The 20151-nt window shown below is 33.6% G+C and overlaps 2 protein-coding genes across 3 annotated transcripts; one reads left to right on the forward strand and one right to left on the reverse strand.

Moving 5' to 3' along the window:
- The first annotated feature begins 1566 nt into the window (after nucleotides 1-1566).
- On the forward strand, nucleotides 1567-2373 carry LOC107940509 (serine/threonine protein phosphatase 2A 55 kDa regulatory subunit B alpha isoform). The gene is made up of 3 exons (XM_016873945.2): nucleotides 1567-1676; nucleotides 1788-1907; nucleotides 2095-2373. Exons 1-3 carry the CDS (start codon nucleotides 1608-1610, stop codon nucleotides 2371-2373), a joined length of 468 nt encoding a protein of 155 aa, XP_016729434.2. The 5' UTR covers nucleotides 1567-1607.
- A 2028-nt stretch (nucleotides 2374-4401) lies between these two features.
- Nucleotides 4402-8644, reverse strand: LOC107945080 (F-box/LRR-repeat protein 10). 2 transcript variants are annotated; one of them, XM_016878931.2, is made up of 4 exons: nucleotides 8132-8644; nucleotides 7644-7849; nucleotides 7378-7471; nucleotides 4402-5967 (listed from the first exon to the last, which is right to left on the reverse strand). In XM_016878931.2, the coding sequence occupies exons 1-4, from the start codon at nucleotides 8297-8299 to the stop codon at nucleotides 4516-4518; spliced, it is 1920 nt and encodes a 639-aa protein (XP_016734420.1). In that variant the 5' UTR covers nucleotides 8300-8644; the 3' UTR covers nucleotides 4402-4515. The 2 variants fall into 2 exon arrangements, with proteins under 2 accessions (XP_016734420.1, XP_040964228.1); XM_041108294.1 differs by lacking the exons at nucleotides 7378-7471; nucleotides 8132-8644 and having other exon boundaries at nucleotides 7644-7758.
- Nucleotides 8645-20151: the final 11507 nt, after the last annotated feature.

The raw sequence follows: 20151 nt of genomic DNA on the forward strand, positions 1-20151 counted from the left end.
TCGATTCTCCACCCCACCCACCCTCTCCCTCTCCCTCTCCCTCCCAACATTAACAGAAGCTGCCAGCGAACCAAACCTCCAGCCAGTCCCGACTTTCATCTTGGCATGTGGTGAAACTGAACCATTTGTAGCTGCCGCAGTTCCCTTCTCGCCAAAGATCTCCTGTCCTTCGACGACAATGGTTGCCGCCAAGAAGACCATAAAGACCCTTTTACTCTTTTTCTTTTCTTCTTCTTTTTTTTTGAATATTTAACCTAAATTTTCTGAAAACATGCTAATTCATTTTTATGTTGTTGACGATGGTATTTTGATGCAGAAGAAGACCCATGAGAGCATTAACAACAGATTGGCTCTCGTTATGAAAAGTGGGAAATACACTTTGGTTTACAAAACTGTTCTCAAATCTCTCAGAAGCTCCAAAGGTATTCCATTGTTTCTTTAAAAGTAGGAAATACCGCTTGACTGGAAGTTCTCTCAAGTGTTCAGAGAACGGACGGCCGGAGAGGAAATTCAGGAAGGTGTGCTATTTGGATTTATTCGATTTGGTTTCTCTTAGTGTTGATTTTGTCTCAGTGCTAAAGAATTATCGAATTTTATTGTTTTTTAATCCTTATAGCTAATAATCTTTTTTTCCCTTGCTATTTATTTTCCATTGTTTAAATTGGTAATATATATTGTTGGATTAGTGTATAATGTTAAGATCTAGGTCTAGCTTCATGCACTGTATAGCTTCTCAAAGTGTGATGTGAAGCAATGAAGAATTTTTTGTGTTCTGGAATTAACTAATTATCGGTTGAGTTCAGTAATTAAGTTGAGATTAGATGTTATTTACTGAAAGTCTGAAGAAGGAATTCAATGAACTGTAGATTGATCTAATTACTAGGTTCCTGGTCTTGGAGGGTGGTGCACCATGTAAAAAATGTACTAAGCAAGTCCTTTGTGGTAAAAGACTGAGTTTGCTTGCGTGACTAATGCTCTTTGACTTTAGGGTGTTATTTATGGACTAACATGGAAGTAAAACTAGTTTCATGCATTAATTAGATGGTCTTACTTAGGAGTCTGGCCATGCAAGTGACAGTTCGATGAGGTTTTGATCCAGTAAGAACCATAATTTCTTTGTGAACCATCTCGGGATGGGCTGTTATTAGTTTTGCTCTTCATGATGCCTTCCTTGCATTGGCCTCAACTCTAAGCGTGATTAAATAGAAAATTTTGAAGAGCTTTTCCATGATGCACTTTGCTTGACGAGTCTGCTTGTGTGAAGAAAACAATTGCGGGCGCGATATACTTGGTACTTATATGTCCTACATGTTCTGCTTCTCTTTTCACTTCATTTACATGGCATTGTTTCTTTTGCAGTTGATATCATATCTGCAATTGAATTCAATAAAAAATGGCGATCACCTTGCTACCGGTGATTGTGGAGATCGGGTGGTTTTGTTTGAAAGGACTGACACTCAAGACGTACGTTCTCTGACCATTTTTCTTTTTAATATTTCTGAACCTGCTTGTTTCACTTACTGTGATTCTCCGGTGTTCTGTTCTCACACTTTGTCATACCGTTTTATAATATGTAGCATGTTGCACATCGAAGAGATCTAGAGAAGATGGATTATCCAATCAATAGGCATCCTGAGTTTCGCTATAAAACAGAGTTTCAGAGCCACGAACCTGAGGTATTTATGTTTGGTTTGTGGTAGACATAAACATAATGATTATTGGGAGTACATGCTAAAAACTTTATAGACTTGAATATTGAAAACGTGTACTCCCTTGGTTTAATACAGTTTGACTATCTGAAGAGCTTGGAAATTGAGGAGAAAATTAACAAAATTAGGTGGTGTCAGTCATCTAATGGTGCTCTTTTTCTTTTGTCGACAAATGACAGAACAATCAAGTTATGGAAGGTAGGTAAAGGCATATTTTCTATTCCGAATTTTACAGTTATGAAGTTATACACAAATTATTATTGTGATAACTCCACTATTTTTTCCCAAGGAATATCAATATCCCAAAAGCAGCAACATAGCAAATCTACAAATTTAACCTTGTCATCCTGTTGGGTATTTCTAATGTCATTTCAAACTTGTAAAGGTACAAGAGAAGAAAGTCAAAAAAGTATGTAACATGAACGTGGACTCAACCAAAGCCATGGGAAATGGTCCTATTGTTGGTTCAAGTATATCAACAAGCTCCAAACAATACATTGCAAATGGAGGATGCACAAGCAATGACTTCTCATTCCCAACTGGGGGTTTCCCATCTTTGCATTTGCCTGTGGTAGTTGTTGTGAATCCAGAATGCTTATTTATTAAGATACTTTGGAATCAATTACTTTTTTTGTCATTTTTCCATGGTTTAGGCGGTGTTTGATATGCCAATACTTTTATTATATGGTTTATTGATCTAACATATAATGCTTCTGTCACAATTGTAGTCTTAACATTTTAGCCGTCGGAAATTACTTTGAATTTTTGTTATAAGAATATTGGTTATTAAGAATATTGATTATTAAGAATTTTATTAAATTATATATTTTAATTAAAATATATTTAATAATAATTATGTTAAATTATATTTTATAGTATCATATATTATGATTTTAATAAATTTATATAAGAATATTGATTATTAAGAATTTTATTAAATTATATATTTTAATTAAAATATATTTAATAATAATTATGTTAAATTATATTTTATAGTATCATATATTATGATTTTAGTAAATTGATATAAGAATATTGATTATTAAGAATTTTATTAAATTATATATTTTAATTAAAATATATTTAATAATAATTATGTTAAATTATATTTTATAGTATCATATATTATGATTTTAGTAAATTGATATAAGAATATTGATTATTAAGAATTTTATTAAATTATATATTTTAATTAAAATATTTTTAATAATAATTATGTTAAAATATGATTAAATTATTTATTATTGATATTAATAATCTTATTAAAATTTAATAACAATAACAATAATCATTTACCTAAACAATTTTTTACTAAGGGTATTTTAGTCATTTTAGTTTTTTTCCTTATACTATTATACCTCCATTCCATTCAACTAAACACAAGAATACTATTACGCCTCTATTTTATTACATTCAACCAAACAATTGAATTGTTATTACGCCTCTATTCCATTACGCCTCTATCCCATTACGCCTCTATTCCAATACAGCGAACCAAATATGCTCTTATTTTTTAAAAAAATTATTATTTTTGATTTAATTTAATTAGTATAAACAATAACGTTATAAAATATAGATAAAAGTAAAATTGATGGGACACTCTCCAAGTAGGAAGGCCACCTTCCAAATATTACTATCCAAATCTAAATTTAATAATAATATTATTCAATAAAAAATATAAAATATTTAAATATATATAAATCTAAAAAAATTAAAATTAAAACTAAAAAAAAGTTTAAAATTAACATTTCCTGTAAATTTTAATTATATAAAAAATCTTAAAAATTTCAAACTAATTTCCATTTATTTTCCACCATTGATGAACGACTTCAATCACATCAACTTCATGTTATTTTATTCAGAAATTACTTTGCATTTTTATTTTTCCTTAAAGCCCTACAAATCTTAGCAAAATACATTTAAATGCAAAATTTGGATTTTACTATTAGATTGATTGTTGCTACTCGAGTTTTCAAGAAACAAAACCTAGGTTTGCAACACTACTTTCATTTTTGAGAATCGTAAATATTCTACCGTCAACCACCTATTTATAGGACTTTCTTGATAATTATGAAAAAAAGGAGAAAAAATTAGGAAAAAAGGGCAAGAGAGGAGCAAAATGTTCTATTATATTATCTGGGTTCTTTGATAAGTTTCAACTTTTTGAAATTTGAGATTTTTTCTTTTAATTTATAATACATAGTACCCTATTTCTTTTCTAATCCGTTATTTCGTTTTTATAACTCCAGGTACAAGATTGATTGGGATTTTTAAACAACTTTAGTTTTGAAATTTTGGATTTTTTAAATTTATAATACAAAATACTTTTCTTCTTCTCCAAACCTACCTTTTTTCTTTAAAATTCAAGTCAAGATTTTACTTGCAACTATAAATAAAACATATACATATATATTAATTTTAATAATATGAGGAGCCAGCACTAATTTGCATGAGAAAAGAGAAAAAAAAAAACAAAACAAAGAAAGATGAAAATGTAACAAATTGATAACATTAATACAAAGAAAGATGAAAATGTAACAAATTGATAACATTAATGACTACTATGTAACAAGTTTTGATAACATTAGTTACTATTATGTAACTTTTGAAAGTTGGGTGACTGAAATATCATTTTAAATAAAGTTCAGGCACAATTTGCGTAATTTACCCATATTTTAATCCACAAAAACAATCAAGTTGAATATTCACTATCCATTGTGACTCCCACTAATAAGTTAACAGCACATTCAGCAGTAGCTAGTTACACTTACAAACAACATTACAAAAGTAAAAATACAAACAGAAATCATTCCACCACCACATCTGCATCATCTTCAGCATCCTCCATCTCTTCATCATCACTCTCCCACTCTCCTTCCTGCAGCCATTGTTCTAGTTCATCCAACTCCTCATAGTCGTGCATGTACGAACTGTCTATGTTGTTCCACGGATCAGTCCCTAGTTCCTCACCATGGCATGCCACATGCAAGAATGGCCTATTCCTAGCTAAAGCATCTACGATGTCTCTGTTTACACTCCCTGTCACACCTAGCCATCTTAATCTCGGAAAATACGGTTTCTTCAACCATCGGAATGAAAGTTGTGTAATGCCACCACAATTGTAAAGATCCAACAATCGCAGATTACTGCCATGTCCTCTATCGTCATCAGCCTGCATTGAGGCTAGTGCCATGATCGAAGTGTCACCTATGAGTGGACATTGTCGCATTCGGAGTTCTGAAATTGGAACCCGACTTTTTGCAAGAGCTAAAACTCCATTGTCGGAGAGATTAGGAAGATTAGATAGGTCCAGCTCTTGCAACTCCAGTTTAGAAGAGCCATCAAATAGAACAGAGATACATTTATCTGTAAGTTTCTTGCATCCCCTAACAGATAACGAAACCAATGAGCTAATAATGCCATGTTGCAAGTATGCTATTCCTACATCGGATATATCAGAATTATCCAACTGTAACATCTTCAATTCACAGAGAGAGCCAATTGCCGCAAGCGCTTCATCCCCAAGGTTTTTGCATCCCCTCAAGTCGAGAACTTTGAGATGCGTGTTGCGGACCAAACTCTTGATGGCATGGTTGGTAAGAAGATTACACCATCTGAAGCTAACATGAGTCAAAGAGAGGGAAGTTGCAGCAATGTCGTGAAAAACCAGATCAGTCAACTGGGATCCATGGCAAACCTTAAGCTTGTACAGGCTTGAGCAAGAATGCAGAATTGTCTTAAACCCTGTATCTGTAACACGACAAAAGCCACCAAGGCAAATGCTTTCCATGTTTGCACACTTGTCAGCCATAAGTAGGATCCCGAGATCATTAACCCGCTTAAAGTAAGTACTGAGGAACTCTTGGCTCCTCACAAGAGAAAGATGTTTTAATCTCCCATGCTGATTGATTTGTTGAAGGCCGGAGTTGGTAAGATCAAATGTAACTCTTGGTTCAATGAGGGGTGCATCACGAAGTTCCAAGTGTGTCAATAACGCGAGACCTTTTGATATTGTACCGACCATCGTATCTGTAATGTAATCTACAGCAAGAGATAGTTTTTGGATGGCAGGCAATATCGATGGTCGAATTTGATTTGGGTACTGATGGGGTCCAACATTAGGGCTAAGCAGTTCAGTCACCATAACCGAAGAAATGTAGCCAATCTCAAGAGAAGTGAGCTTTTTTGAAGCTAAAGCCCAAACCCGAGCAAAGTTATGACGAAGAAATAGTGACAAGTCAAACATCAAATTCAATTCCTGGCAGAGTAGAAACCAAGAAGGAATACATGTATGCAGTTAGAACATTCCAAAATGATACAGATCTAGCTTTTGCATGAAAAACATGCATCAGGTATATAGAAAATATAGATTGAAAATCTGCCAGTCTTCTGGGTAAATTTTTCATATGAAACACATAAAATTTGCTACAATGCCAATAAGCAACAAATTATCAGAATGATCAATGAGAAAGCAAATGCACTCATTCAGATAAATTTAGGAACTAAATGAATATCTAAAATTATCTATCAACGTTCAAATATGGCATCCAGCAAGTAAAGCTTCACACATGTGATATAAGTTCATTTCACAGAAAGGCTAAATTGGCATTTCCATCTATTCAAACAGTAAATCTTGGCTGTTTCTCATGAAGCTTAATGATCCCATGTTGGTAGGCATTGAAGAAATTTCTTTCAAAAAAAGACACCTTGGTGAAATTTCACGCCCTGTGGTATTTTTTGGGATATGGCTTGAAACTCAAATTCTGCCATGGTGTCCACTGTAACTTGACTTGGACAGCGTTTGTTGGCTGGTTTAAGTTTAAGAGGATGGTCATTGGCAGTTGGTAGTTGGCAGATTGGGTTTTGGCAAGCAAGAAAGAGTGAACTTTGCACTAGAAAAGGAGAATCAGGTTTGTGCCAGGCAAAGGGAGTGAGAAGAGCAATAAAAGAAAGGGAATGGGAAGCTTAGAGATGTTCCGATTTCTTTTGGGTCTTAGGGTTTTGTCATGTACCCACCATCAAGATAATAGGAACTACATGGCTCCTGGATGAGTGATTTTGTTAGAGGCTTATCCGTAACTAGTAAAGTATTTATTGAACAGACCAAGCATTTGTCACACTCACTCATGGTACAAGGCTAACCCCTGAAAGGGGCATAAACTGACTTTCATATTCAGGCATACAACATCATCAAGGGAAGCATTAGTAGATGTCAAAAACTAGAAACTCTAGGTCCTATGAAACTCCTTCTCCCTTTGAACAATGAAATAAAATATCGGGGAGTAGTAATCCAGTCTACAACTAAATCAATAACTGGTTCCATCTTTATGTTTAATGTATTAAGTACTAACAAATATTTCATTTAAACTTTTTGTAGTCTTTTACACTTTTTTCTCATTCAAAATCATTACTTTCACAGGCAAGCCTACAAGAAAATTACTAACTGATTCCATCTTTATGTTTCATGTATTAGCAAATATTTCCTTTAATCTTTCACTAATCTTTTACACCATTTTTTTCTCATTCATTACCTTCAGAAATAAGCCTGCAAGTAAATAGCTAATTGGTTCCATCTTTAGGTTCAATGTATTAACAAAAAAGTTCCTTTAATCTTTCATTAATCTTTCGAACCTTTTTCTCATTCATTACTTTCATAAATAAGCCTTACTTCCAATTGGGTGCAACCACCAAGTAATTCCTCCAAATCAGAAATATGTATCGCTCGGCCCCTTTTCTCAGCCACCGAGCCCAAGTAGAGAGACCTGAATGAAAGTCAACATATAAAGCTAATGCTGATATCTCTTAAAGTGAAAACAAATCAGCACCACACAAATGATCTCTACAACAAAGGAAATATATATAACAGGGGAAAATTGTATATTTATAGACACAATGAAAAGATAAATGCAATTGTAATTCATAAGAGATATATACCTTACATCCTTGCAACGTGATCCGATTTCAGAGAGTAGTTTTCCACTAAAATCTGCACAATTGTGGAAGCAAAGTTCCTGTAAAGAAGGTCGAAGTAATAGCTGAATGGATGAATCATTAAGCTGACCACAATCAAGCTTTAAGCTTTGAAGGTGAGAATTTGGTGGCAACAGTGACTTGATTAGTTCCATAGACGGCGATATATCCTGCCAAATGATAAATGCATATTAGGGTTCAATTTGGAACTCCAGAAGACAGCATCAAGATTCAAAAGTTCAGATTTTCGTGTGTTTATGGAGGACCTGGGAAATGATAAAAATTAATACATCTTTTTTTTTTTTTTGCAGTTCGAAACCCAAATCAAAAACTAAACAACTGAGGGCAATTGAAAATTTTTTCTCTTTCACTTTCCGCAGGATCCAATTCCTCCTTTCACCAAGTAAAGAGAAACCAAAAAAGGATGCAAAGGAAGGGCAAATAAAACTTACAAGGATATGAAAATTGGGAAGAAAAGAGAGGATATGAGAAGCACAGGAATTGAAAGCCTTGCAGGTGACAGCCAAAGAGCAGATGGAAGAGATATCAAGCTTGGTCATGACGGTAGCCAAAAGGGCTGTCGGCAACTGATCCAGCCTCTCCACTCTCCAACTTCCCATCCCCTTTTTCTCTTTTAGTTTACTTTGGTGGTCTGATCCGTTTCTTGAGATTTTTTACTAATAACAACTCGATCTAGGTATTGGAGTATTTCCCCATTTTTTATTATCATTACGAACTCGATTTGGGTCTTTGATTATTTGTCATTATTTTACTAAAAACTCAATCTGGATATTAAAGTAACCGCGATTTTCTTCATTTTCTTGGGGCAGTAGGAAGATTCAGGGAACAAGGTGAGGTTCTCGAAAACTACGGCGCATGTTAGATGTCGCCTCCCAACAATAAATACATAACGTGGTAGTTTTTTTTTCTTTCTTTCTTTTGAGCTTAATAAGATGGGGGAAAATTAGGCGAATAAGCAGATTAAAAAAAATTAAGATTTATTAGATAATTTTCTATCAAAAATTAAAGAAATAAATTGATTTTGGGACATGACAGACTGGACGGGAAAATTAGGTGAATATGTAGATTTTAAAAAAATTAAGATTTAGATAATTTTTTCAGAAATTAGAAAATAGATCCATTTTGAGAAACCCGACCGCCATGTAACCCTGTCCCGTCCTAAAGTCGGTTTTTAAAAATAAAAAGATATATATAAAATTGTTGGGACCAATGGCTAGTTGGGATTAATGGTCACATTTTTCCAACCCAAAAGTCCTTTCTTTTTCCTTATATATATACCTCATTCATTTTCATTTTTTTTCCTTCAACCCTATTCTTATACTCTTCCAGTTGTCTCAACTCTTTTTTCTTAAATTTCTATCTTAATTTCAAATTTCTCTCAATTTTCTATCCTAACCGTTTGTAATTCTTTACATTTTATTCCGTTTTCATCATTTTAAAAAATTTAAAAATGTTAACGCCTGTAATTCGTTTGGATCACAAACACATTTCCGACATTTAATTACAAATGATAATAAAATATTATTATATTATTTATTTTAATTCATATAATTATTAAGTTGTTAATATTATTATTATTTTTAATTTTTTTATGTTTATATAATCAGGACAAATATCATATTATTGAAACATATAGACATAATTTAAGTGCGAGAGCACTGTATGTTAGCATTTGGAAGATTTGAGATTCTTGCATGTGTCCCGAATGCTTAGCCGGACTCAATTGGAGCTCGGACTTATCAGTGCTTTGCTGGAAATATTGAGACCCAAGACACACACATTACATCTTTTTTGCGATGAGTGTACGGTTACACTCGAGGATGTGGCATTACAACTTGGTCTACTGGTTGATGGGCCAGTTGTTATGGGGGTAGTGCATATTGGTGATTGGAGCACAATTTGCCACCAACTATTACGCAATGTGTCGGACAAATTTAGTGGTAACCGGATAGATATCAAATGGTTAGAAGATAATTTCCCACATCTTGACAACTCTTCTAGTGCTGTTGAAATACAACACTTCACTTGAGCATTCATATTGAAGTAGATTGAGGGTCTTTTAATGCCAGAAAAATCTCAAAATCTAGTACCATTAAGGTGGCTCCTACAACAAATCGACTTAAAAGAAGTTGTGAGACTTAGTTGGGGATCGACTGTCTTGACTACATTGTACAGAGAGATGTGTCGGGGAACTGAAGTATAGAAAATTAAAATTGGTGGTTGTATACTCTTTCTTCAGTCATAGGCATGATACCGCTTACCCATTTTACGTCCTCGAGTAAACTTTCATTATCAATTCCCACTTGTAATAAGGTAAGATTTATTTAATAATATAATTATAATATTATTTTTTATTATATTTTTGGAACAAAATATTATTTGAATAGGTGGAACAATGACACGAGTCATGTGGGTATACTGAGCGAGCTTAAAGATATTTGATTATTGTTATATTAACAATCAAAAGTCGAGGTTAGTTTTTGAATTTTTCAATTATATAATAATTACGTAAGGATTTGAAATTTAATATTAGGTACGTAATAAAATTTACAATTTCATATTGCAGTTTGAATGGAGCCATACTCAGATCCTAGAATTCAAAAATGCATCTCGATCGAATTTTTGACGAATCACAATATCTGGCACGTCAAAGTACTATTGATAATTTTTGCAACAGTTGAGATGCATAAATCTGATCGAGTGATGCGCTAGTTTGGGTTTTTACAAAATATTCTGCCCTCACCTTAGAACCTCGATGAACTTCACAAGATTGACTTGTAAGGGAGAACTGATGAAGATAGGCCTAAGTTCTATGCCAAGTATATCTACATATGGGAACATAGGTACAATTTCATACCTATGCGTGAACCAATTGTCAGACTAGATTTGACGACGTCTTCGAATTACATGACATGATTTAAACTTCATGGTAAGCCATATCTATTGTCGTAGAAAGCCAACACGACCCCACATGAGGCCACGATTGAGAGTACATGCATTGAGTTAATCATCATCAGCTCCAACCCCAATTATATATCGATAAGTGCACCACCTTACGGTCAGTATGGTTCATATTTTTCTAGTGTTTTTACTAATCCCATATTTTTCACACAAGCACCACATTGTGCACCATCATACCATGTATCAACACCTTCTTTAAGAATATTTTTTGCACCACCTCTATCTGCAGGAGCATATTACACGCCACTACCGTCAACAACACTAATGAATTCATCATCGCCTACCATTCCAGCATTCTATGCACAATGGAGTTATTCGAAACCATATATTTCTTCGTCTATAGTGTCACAAATACTACCACAATCACTGTTCTTCAGAGGCGAGTTATCTTTGCAACCACCTACTAATACAATTAATGATATACAATGGCAACATAGGATGAAAATGCAGTCTAACACGAAAGAACATGATAGAGATGAAGATTAAGATGGAGATAGAGGTGAAAATGAAGATGATAAGAGGAACCCCAACTACGATGAAATCCTCCTTGTAACAAACAACCACCAGGTTGTGGCAAACATTCGGCCAGACGATGGAGATGATTTTTTATTTTAATTTTTTGTCATGTACTGTTGGAAAAACGGGTTTGGAAAATGCAGTGAAAAATAAATTTAGGGGAAAACTAGAGTTTTAATTTTTTTTCCAAAATAGGATCTTGGTTGTGATATCTAAAGTAATAAACACTTAATCAAAATTGTACATTTTTGATTCGTCTAGGATAAGCGCTTCGACCGAGTAGTCTTCTCCGCTATCGTCAAGCTCACATCTGTCGAGTGTAGGCTCGCTTCGAATTAAAAAAAATTTCACAAAATTACTTGTAGGGTAATTTTGTAATTTCTTTAAAATTTTGGGTCAAGCTGTAAATCAGAAAAATATCTCTAGAATTTTCTGGAATAATCTTTTCGGAGAATTTTCTCTCTACAACTTTCTTTTGAATTCAAGTGTGTATAAATAATGACCCAAGACTCTCTTTATATAGGGAGAGCTTAGAGAGTTCAACTATGATTAAACTTAATCATTTTAATATTAAATTAATATAATATAGATTAAATTTAATATTAAATCTTATTAAAATAATAAAATCTTTATCTACAAAATAAACATTAAATTAAATTTAATATTAAGATAATAACTTTAATATTAAATTAATAAAATACTATTAAGATAAATATTAAATTTAATTTAATATTAAATTATTAAAATAATATTATTTTTGAAATAATTAATCTGAAATCAAATTTTCCGGTAGAATTCCAATAGGAGTGTAACTCTTTTACTGCTCAACCACCGACGACCAATCGACATTGGCCACTGGGACGTCATCGTCCCAGCCACTGACACCGTCGTGTCCGGTGATGCAGGTGCGACATGTAACACCCTAACCCATATCTGTCACCGAATTAGGATTACAAGGTATTACTGGACATAGTACAGATCAAAACCGGCATTTACTTCTTAAATACATGTTCAACATATACCCTTATTTGTCATACATCGAATAAATATCAATAAAAAATATCTCATGGACTAACTGATAATCATGTTATTATTATTATTATTATTATTATTATTATTTTATTAAATTTATGAACACACACAAAATCACACATAGCAACCATGGTAAATGAACTAAATTTAATTTATTCTTATATATATATATACGGCATTATCAATATTACATATGTATTAATGACAACATACAAAATCAACTAAGATAATCAATGAATGAATTTAACTTCCATAAACCCTTAGGCTTAATAGTGTACCTTTATTATTATTATTATAAATTTAACTAAACCTAATATGAGACTTAACAATCGAGTTCATAAATAACATACACATAAACATGCATATTTTCCATTCCCGAAATTTGCATAATCATATACACAGTTTGGTCACTTCCAAAAGACCTTATTTCATTACAATTATAAACCAGAATTTACATATTCAATTATGTATATATTGCGCTATAAATAGAAAGTCATGACTGTCATTTTATGCTAGTCCGTTAATCTAATATATATACATCTTTACACTTGAACTTTCATGTTTAAATCAACCTAATTCATTTGTAACATGCCATTTCAATTCGGTAATAAAACCTTAATTCATAGTTCCATGCATACCGAATATACAACATTCATTTACCTAAATAGCAAATCGAATATAAGTAGTTATCAACCTTTGCAAGCATACTTCAATTTATAAATCATAACCTATACTTATTTATTAAATTAAAGCATATCATACATATCACTTATATATATTTATATATATCACCTAACCAATGTGAATTAGCTTAACATTGTTTGTTATAATACATATATCAAACATACTTGTACCTTATAATTTAATCCTGAATCTCATATATGAAACATCACCAAAAATATATATGTACTATACCATATAATTACTATCTATCTACGATTAAACGACGATCAAAATATATTTAAGCCATAAATCAACCAAAACCGAACATAGATAAGAAACTTGAGCCATTTTCGCATGGCTTTAATACATACATTATCGAATTAAGCTAACTCCCAATCTAGTCTATACATGCCATAATTCCAAAAGAAATTTCAACTTTTTAAATACCGTAGCTAGTCGATAGTGTGATAGGCTTTATTGACAATCCCGGAACTTGTAACGACTTCAAAATCTATAAACATAGGTAAACAAACACAAACACACAGTAAACTTTTAAAAGCTTAGTAAGTCATAAACATTAGCATATAATTTAAATTAAAACAAACAACATTTAAATAATAAAGATTTAAGGCATATAATTTACAACATAAAGATATTATGCATTACATAGTCATAATTAAATCAAATGTATAATTTATATAACCGTATATATATATCCTTTAATAATAACAAAATAAAATTTCGCCTTTGGCTTCATAGTTAAAAATGAAGGGCCGAATTTCATATATGTACAACCATGTTAATTTTCAAAGTTTATATTCACATACTATGTATAATTACAAATAATTAACTTACCTTATTTCCATATGTTTACTTAACTAGTACATACCTGCACATATAATTCATTTTCATATCCGACCCTCTTTTAACATTGCCTGATGAACCGTTCGGAATTATAAAGGATACACATATAATCAGAATGCTCGTACAATGCTAACATCCCAGACGTGGTCTTACATGTGATCATAAATCGATGCCACTGTCCCATACAGGGTCTTACACGAAAACGCAAGTCGATGCCAATGTCCTAGATGTAGTCTTATACGAAAACACATATCGGAAGTTCTATATATATTCCTAAGGTTCATATGGGCTTTCAGACATTAATTATCAATCGAATCGAACTCGAAATAAATTCCTTATCCTATCATGCACATTCAACCAAGTCCATTAATAAATCTAATAATTCAATTTATCACCTATCTATTATATATTTATAAATTTTAACAACATTTAAATGCTTATCGACTTACCTAGGATATCAACGGACGAAATCGACTATTCGACTACTTTCGACTTCCCTCGATCTAATTCCGTTTTCTTCGGTTCTCGATCTAAACATATTCAAATTTAACCATTTTATTCACCAAATCATTCAATTTAATCCAAAAACACATAAATAGACAAATTACCATTTTGCTCCTAATGTTTTACTCTTTTTACAATTTAGTCCCTATTGTATAAAACACAAAATACACAAAATCTCACAATAGCATAGTTAGGTCGAATCTTCCTTGTACTCATACAAGTCCATGCATTTCATTTATTTCACATTTTAGTTCCTCAAAAATATATTTTCACAAATTTTCCCTAATTGCTCAAATTCACCAAAAATTTAAAGGCAAAACATGTTAATCTAACACATATTTTTCATATTTCATCAACTAACATCATAAAACTCAAACATTCATCAATGGCACATTTCAAAATCATCAACAATTCACAAAATTAAGACATGGGTTTTGAAGTATTCGAAGCAACGATCTCAAAAACGTAAATATTATCAAAAACCGAAACAAAACTAACATTGAATCAAGCTTGTAAATTGGCCGAACCTAGCTTATGTTTTTCTCTTTTTCTTTCTTTAGTTTCGGTCATAAGAAGATGAAGAATAATGAATTATATTTTGATATAATTTAACATATATTAACATATTACTAGTTTACTTATTTAACCTTTGTTTATAAATTTATACACCTTATAATACAAGGTCATTCTTGACCATTACCACCCACTCACTTAATATTGGGCTAATAACCTATTAAGGACTCCACATTAAAAAGACATTAGCAATTTAACATTTTACACATTAACTAGCCTTTTTATCTTTTTATGCGATTAAGCCCTTTTTCTTTAATCGATCACTCAAACAATAAAATTAAAACACGAAAATCTCACACAATCAAATTCACACATAATAAACACACAAAATAATATTAAAATATTTTTTTGACTCAAATTTGTGGTCCCGAAACCACTATGTCCAATTAGGGTGAAAATCAAACTGTTACATGACACCCTTACGGCACCGTCGTGGACGTCGATTCGACTGTTGCTGGTTTGGTCCAGGTCAATGATGACCCAATCAGTTCGGTCTAACCATCGATTGAACTATTGACCCGGTTTCACATATCGGGCTCGGTTTGACCAGTTTTGGGTTCTTGAGCCTAATTTACAATCTCAGGTCCAATTTTCAAGTTCAATTTCCCATTGGGCCAATTGTCTAACTTGAAAATTAACTTCCAAAAATATCATATTAATTTTAATTAACTTGATTAATTTAAATTTACTTGATCAAAATTAATTTTTCCAAAAATAACTTAGATTTTCTAAATTAATTTTTCAAGAAAATTTTTTAATCAAATTCTCTAGTTGAACAATTTTCACGACCACCTAATTCAATTCCACATCGAATAAAATGACTCAATTAAATTATTTCCAAAGTCGTAGAATTTTCTTCTAATTCAAATGCAGTCCAATCAAGCTATTATTATGCTAGCGGGGGGACCAATCAGACATATACAATTGGGCTCTAGTGATTGCAATTATGTTTAGAAGCATCATTCCGATAATTCGCAATTACTTAATCATGGAGTCAGTCCACAAGAAGTACCATGATTGAAAACTCCTTATTGTATACTCTTTACGAGAGCAATTCATCCAACTACTTTGTCCAATAACCTCGTCATGTATGTGTTACCCTCATATGATATCCTTGATTCCTTTAAGTTAAATCTGTTCACTCAATATAATCATATTTTATCTCATTGTCAGCATTTTGTCTTCTTAATGATTAATATGATCACTGTCAAAAAATAACTGTGATAAGTTGCTCGTTCGAGAACAAGCAACCCGTGGCCACATTCCATATTTATCAATCCATACAATGCCAATGAGAGAATATCACTAATTCTTTAATTGAGCTAGGAATTCCACTGTTGCTAGTAAAGCCATGCCATACACAAGTCATGTACCTAACACACCGGCTATGGGCTCGATCATCTTTAGAGCATAAGCCTCCATTTATATCAAAGCACATGAGTTGCATACACATGGTCAGTAACTAACTCAGGATTTAGGTAAATCATACCATGAACATCACAAGTGAATTAATTCACAAATAGATTCAGAATTAATTCATCTTGAGTCCAGTCTAATGTATCAATCTACCAATGAATACATTTATGTCTCTACTTGTGGAGTCAACTGTTCTGATAGCCAATACTAGCCATCTCCCCAATTGGAATTGTAGGCGACATAATAATCCTTCTTAGTATTTGAATCAAATGCTCACTTTGATTCTTTTATGAGATTATAGACTCATTTAGATTATCTACTAAAGTAAGTTGTCTTTCTCGCAATGTAAACATTCTTTACAATGCCACTTATCTTCAGTTTGAACTTTAGACAATCAATGAGCTAATATTTGCTTGTCATAATTTCGTTATGCATGCAAAATTGTAACGCCCCATAATTTGGGCCTAGAAGTAGTGGGTCTTGAGCGTGGGAACTCATAAAAGTTTATGTTTGCGAGATAATATCATAAATTAAGTATAGCTTTGGTGGCTAAGTATTTCGACATATTTGAGAGTGCTTGAGAAGCCTGGGTTTAAGTTTGGGTGTTTACAAAATTTTAATTTGGGCACTTAAGTGAACCTGGATGTTAGCTTATAGGACTTATAATAATTAGTGGTTTTTTTATGACAAAAAGAGAGAAGGGATCTAGTGGCAAGGTGGCACTACATGTGTGGCAAGGAGTCTGAGGTTCGAAGCATGGCGTGCGCAATTGTATGTTTATTTTACTGATTGAGTTGGGGAGGTGTGAGAACTGGCCTGAACTATGTAGTTGAATTGGTCATAAGAATTTGAATTGAATTTGAATGGGGAGTTAGAGTAAATCAAGGAGAAAATTTCGATGGAGGGATTAGTGGAGATTTTGAAATGGGAGAAGTTGGAGCCGTTTGGGGGGATTACGCAAATTCGGCTAGAGAGTGCATTGGGTGCATTTTCGGCAATTGCTTTTCTTTATGCTGATTTGTTTTATTTTCTCTCTTCTATCTATAGTGCCAAATATTGCCATAGACCTTTTTGGGTGTTTTTCCCACTTCGATTTTCTTTATTCTCTTCTCCCGTTTCCTATTCTTCTTAATGTGAGCCGGATTCAACTTCTCTTTCTCTGCCTTGATTCTTTTTCCCTTCTCTATCGATCAAACGTTTCGACCTACAAGCGTTCTAACGAATCATTTCTCTAGCCTCTGAAGTGTCGAGTCTGTTCTTCTCTTGTGGGTTGATTGGGTTCAATTTATCTGGTTGGTCGATTGTTAGGGGTAAGTGGTTATGTGCTTTCAAATACTGGCCGAATGTCTAGTTCTCTTGTTGGCCGTGTGTTTTCCTTAGGATAGTAATTGTTTAACCTTTGTTATTGGTATTGATGCTTAATAAATATAAACCACAAGGAGGTGATATCGATTCATAATCAAACGGCTTAGGAAGTATAAGCTGATTCAATCAAGGTTCTACGCTCGTGGGCTATTGCTTTTCTTTCCATCAAGGTGTGTACACACACTATTCGCGTTTTAGGAAGGCAAATGTCAAAATGTCAGGATGTCGAAATGTCGAAAAGCCGAGGATATGGCAACGACTACTACATGGGCATACAGAAACTCGTGTAGGAGAGTCGACACATTGACAAAGGCCGCTATGAGCGATATTGTGGACTTAGCCATTATTAGGCCTAATGGGCCGTTTTGGATCGAGTGGGCTTGCGTGGGTAAATTTCTCTATTAAGTGAGAAATCGATAGACTTGTCATGTCGCGCACATGACTTTGGTAGTTCTGGGCTTCGTTGGGCCAAAATGGGCCGTGTAGGCCCAATAGAAACGTGGGCCCCACACGAAGGAAATCTGCGATAAGTGGCTATTAATGAACCAAGTTATGGTGTATACATAGCCGTATCTGATTTTGGTTTGTTCTTGGCCTCGTTGGGCCAAAATAGGCTATGTGGGCCCAGTGGGCTTGTGGGCCACATGGATAAAATGTATGTAAAGTGGTAAGTGTTGTTGGACTTTGACGTTTTGCATAGATGGGGCCGTTATGGGCATCGATGGGTCGAAATGGGCAGTGTGGGCCCAATTGGCTTGTGGGCCCACACGGGTAAAATCCTCGATAAGTGATCATTGATATGTTGGTTTATGAGGCTCGCGATGCTGTATGTAAATCTGGATGAAATAGGCCACACGAGTGTGTGGGCCCACTTGGGCCTCAATAGCAGGTTTTGGGCTCATATACACTATTTTGGCCATGTAGGTTATCTGAGTCGTTCAAAGCGATGATAGACCTTTTAGGAGGTCGTAATAAGTACCGAGACCCTAATATTTGTAAAATGATCGTAATGCCCCTGTAGGGTAAAATGATCGTAATGCCCCTATAGGGTAAAATAACCGTGATGCCCCTGTAGGTAAAATGATTGTAATACCTCTGTTAGGTGAATTGTCCGATATACCCCAAAAGGGTAAAATGATTATTTTTCCCTTCGAGGTTAAACGATTGATTTATCTATGGTGTAAATGATTGATTTGTCCGTGATGTAAATGACTGATTTGTTTGTGATTTAAATGACTGATTTGTCTGTGATTGGTATGACTGATTTGTTTGTGATTTGTATGACTGATTCTGAGCATGGCATTCTGCATACAGGACATACTGCATGGGGTTGAGATACTGTTATGGAGGAAGTATTGTACTGGTAGCTCTGCTACAATCACTGTTACTGGTGGCTTGGTCACATATACTGTTACTGGCAGCTTTGCTGCAGTACTGTTGCTGGAAGCTTTGCTGCGATGCTACTGATTGCTTTGTGCCGATCATATTACCATTACTGTAGGCTCTGTACCGATCATATCACTGCTATTGATAGATTTGTGCCAATCATATTACTGTACTTATGGCTAGTAGCCATTCTGTTTATAGCTTATAGCTATCCTATTTATGGCTCTTAGCCATTCTGATCACTGGCAGCTTTACTGCGATATTGGTGTGTTGGCTGGATGGGTCGATTTTATCCCCACATGGTGTGTTGGCTGGATTGGGATGGATTGCAGATTGCATTGTTGCTTTTCTATTACTGATTCTATCACTGTATTGGGCTTAGGTCCACATGTATTCTTTTTTTTATTCTGATACTGTAATGGGCTAAGGCCCACACTATATTTTTACTGTTTTGGGATAAAGCCCACATTGTTCTGTTACTGTTAAAGGACTCAGGCTGATTCTGTTTCTGTATACTTTCTGTTTCTTTATTAAGGGGATTACACACTGAGTTTTCGTAAACTCACCCCTCTGTTTAACTGTACAGGTAATCCTCAGCCGTAGGCGATTTGGTGCTACGAGGGACTCAAAGGTGGCCACTCAACTGTAATTGTTTTACACTTGCTTTTATTTTAAATTTAAAGTTTGTGCTGGGTTTTGTTTATGTAATAAGGTCATTTATGTTTGTTTAAATTTTTAACTGGGCTTTTGCTTACTTATTTTTAAACTGCTAGTTTAGGAGAAGACGAATTCTCAAAATAATTACTGTTTTCAAAAACACGAAATCTAAACATTACAGTTTTCAAAAACTTCCACGATTTTATATCAAACTTTTATAACAATAGTAGATAACAAGGCAAATGTTTTGACTAGATGATTTGTTAAATAATAATAAAGGGGTTTTTAAACCTAGAAGCGAATTTTTTCCAACAAGTCCTATTTTCGAAAGACACTTTGATGTGGCACGCCAGACTTGACCATAACGTCTAGGCCGGGTTTGGGGTGTTACAGAAATATAAAAGACATAATAGTAAAATGTGAAATTAACTTTATTTATTCATCGTTCAAATAAATAGAAAATAGTTACATGTTTACTAAAATATGGACACATTTCCCAACATGTACATCATCA

This window comes from Gossypium hirsutum, chromosome D12 (assembly GCF_007990345.1).
Source record: "Gossypium hirsutum isolate 1008001.06 chromosome D12, Gossypium_hirsutum_v2.1, whole genome shotgun sequence".
NCBI lineage: Eukaryota > Viridiplantae > Streptophyta > Magnoliopsida > Malvales > Malvaceae > Gossypium > Gossypium hirsutum.

Excerpts from the sequence above, each read along its gene's own strand:
- LOC107940509 (XM_016873945.2), top strand. The coding sequence starts at position 1,608 with ATGGATTATCCAATCAATAGGCATCCTGAGTTTCGCTATAAAACAGAG. Across the intron at positions 1,677-1,787 it reads TTCAGAGCCACGAACCTGAG|TTTGACTATCTGAAGAGCTT; the intron begins GTATTTATGTTT and ends GGTTTAATACAG. Across the intron at positions 1,908-2,094 it reads GAACAATCAAGTTATGGAAG|GTACAAGAGAAGAAAGTCAA; the intron begins GTAGGTAAAGGC and ends AAACTTGTAAAG.
- LOC107945080 (XM_016878931.2), bottom strand. The coding sequence starts at position 8,299 with ATGGGAAGTTGGAGAGTGGAGAGGCTGGATCAGTTGCCGACAGCCCTT. Across the intron at positions 7,472-7,643 it reads TCACGTTGCAAGGATGTAAG|GTCTCTCTACTTGGGCTCGG; the intron begins GTATATATCTCT and ends ACTTTCATTCAG. Across the intron at positions 5,968-7,377 it reads GTGGTTGCACCCAATTGGAA|GAATTGAATTTGATGTTTGA; the intron begins GTAAGGCTTATT and ends CTACTCTGCCAG.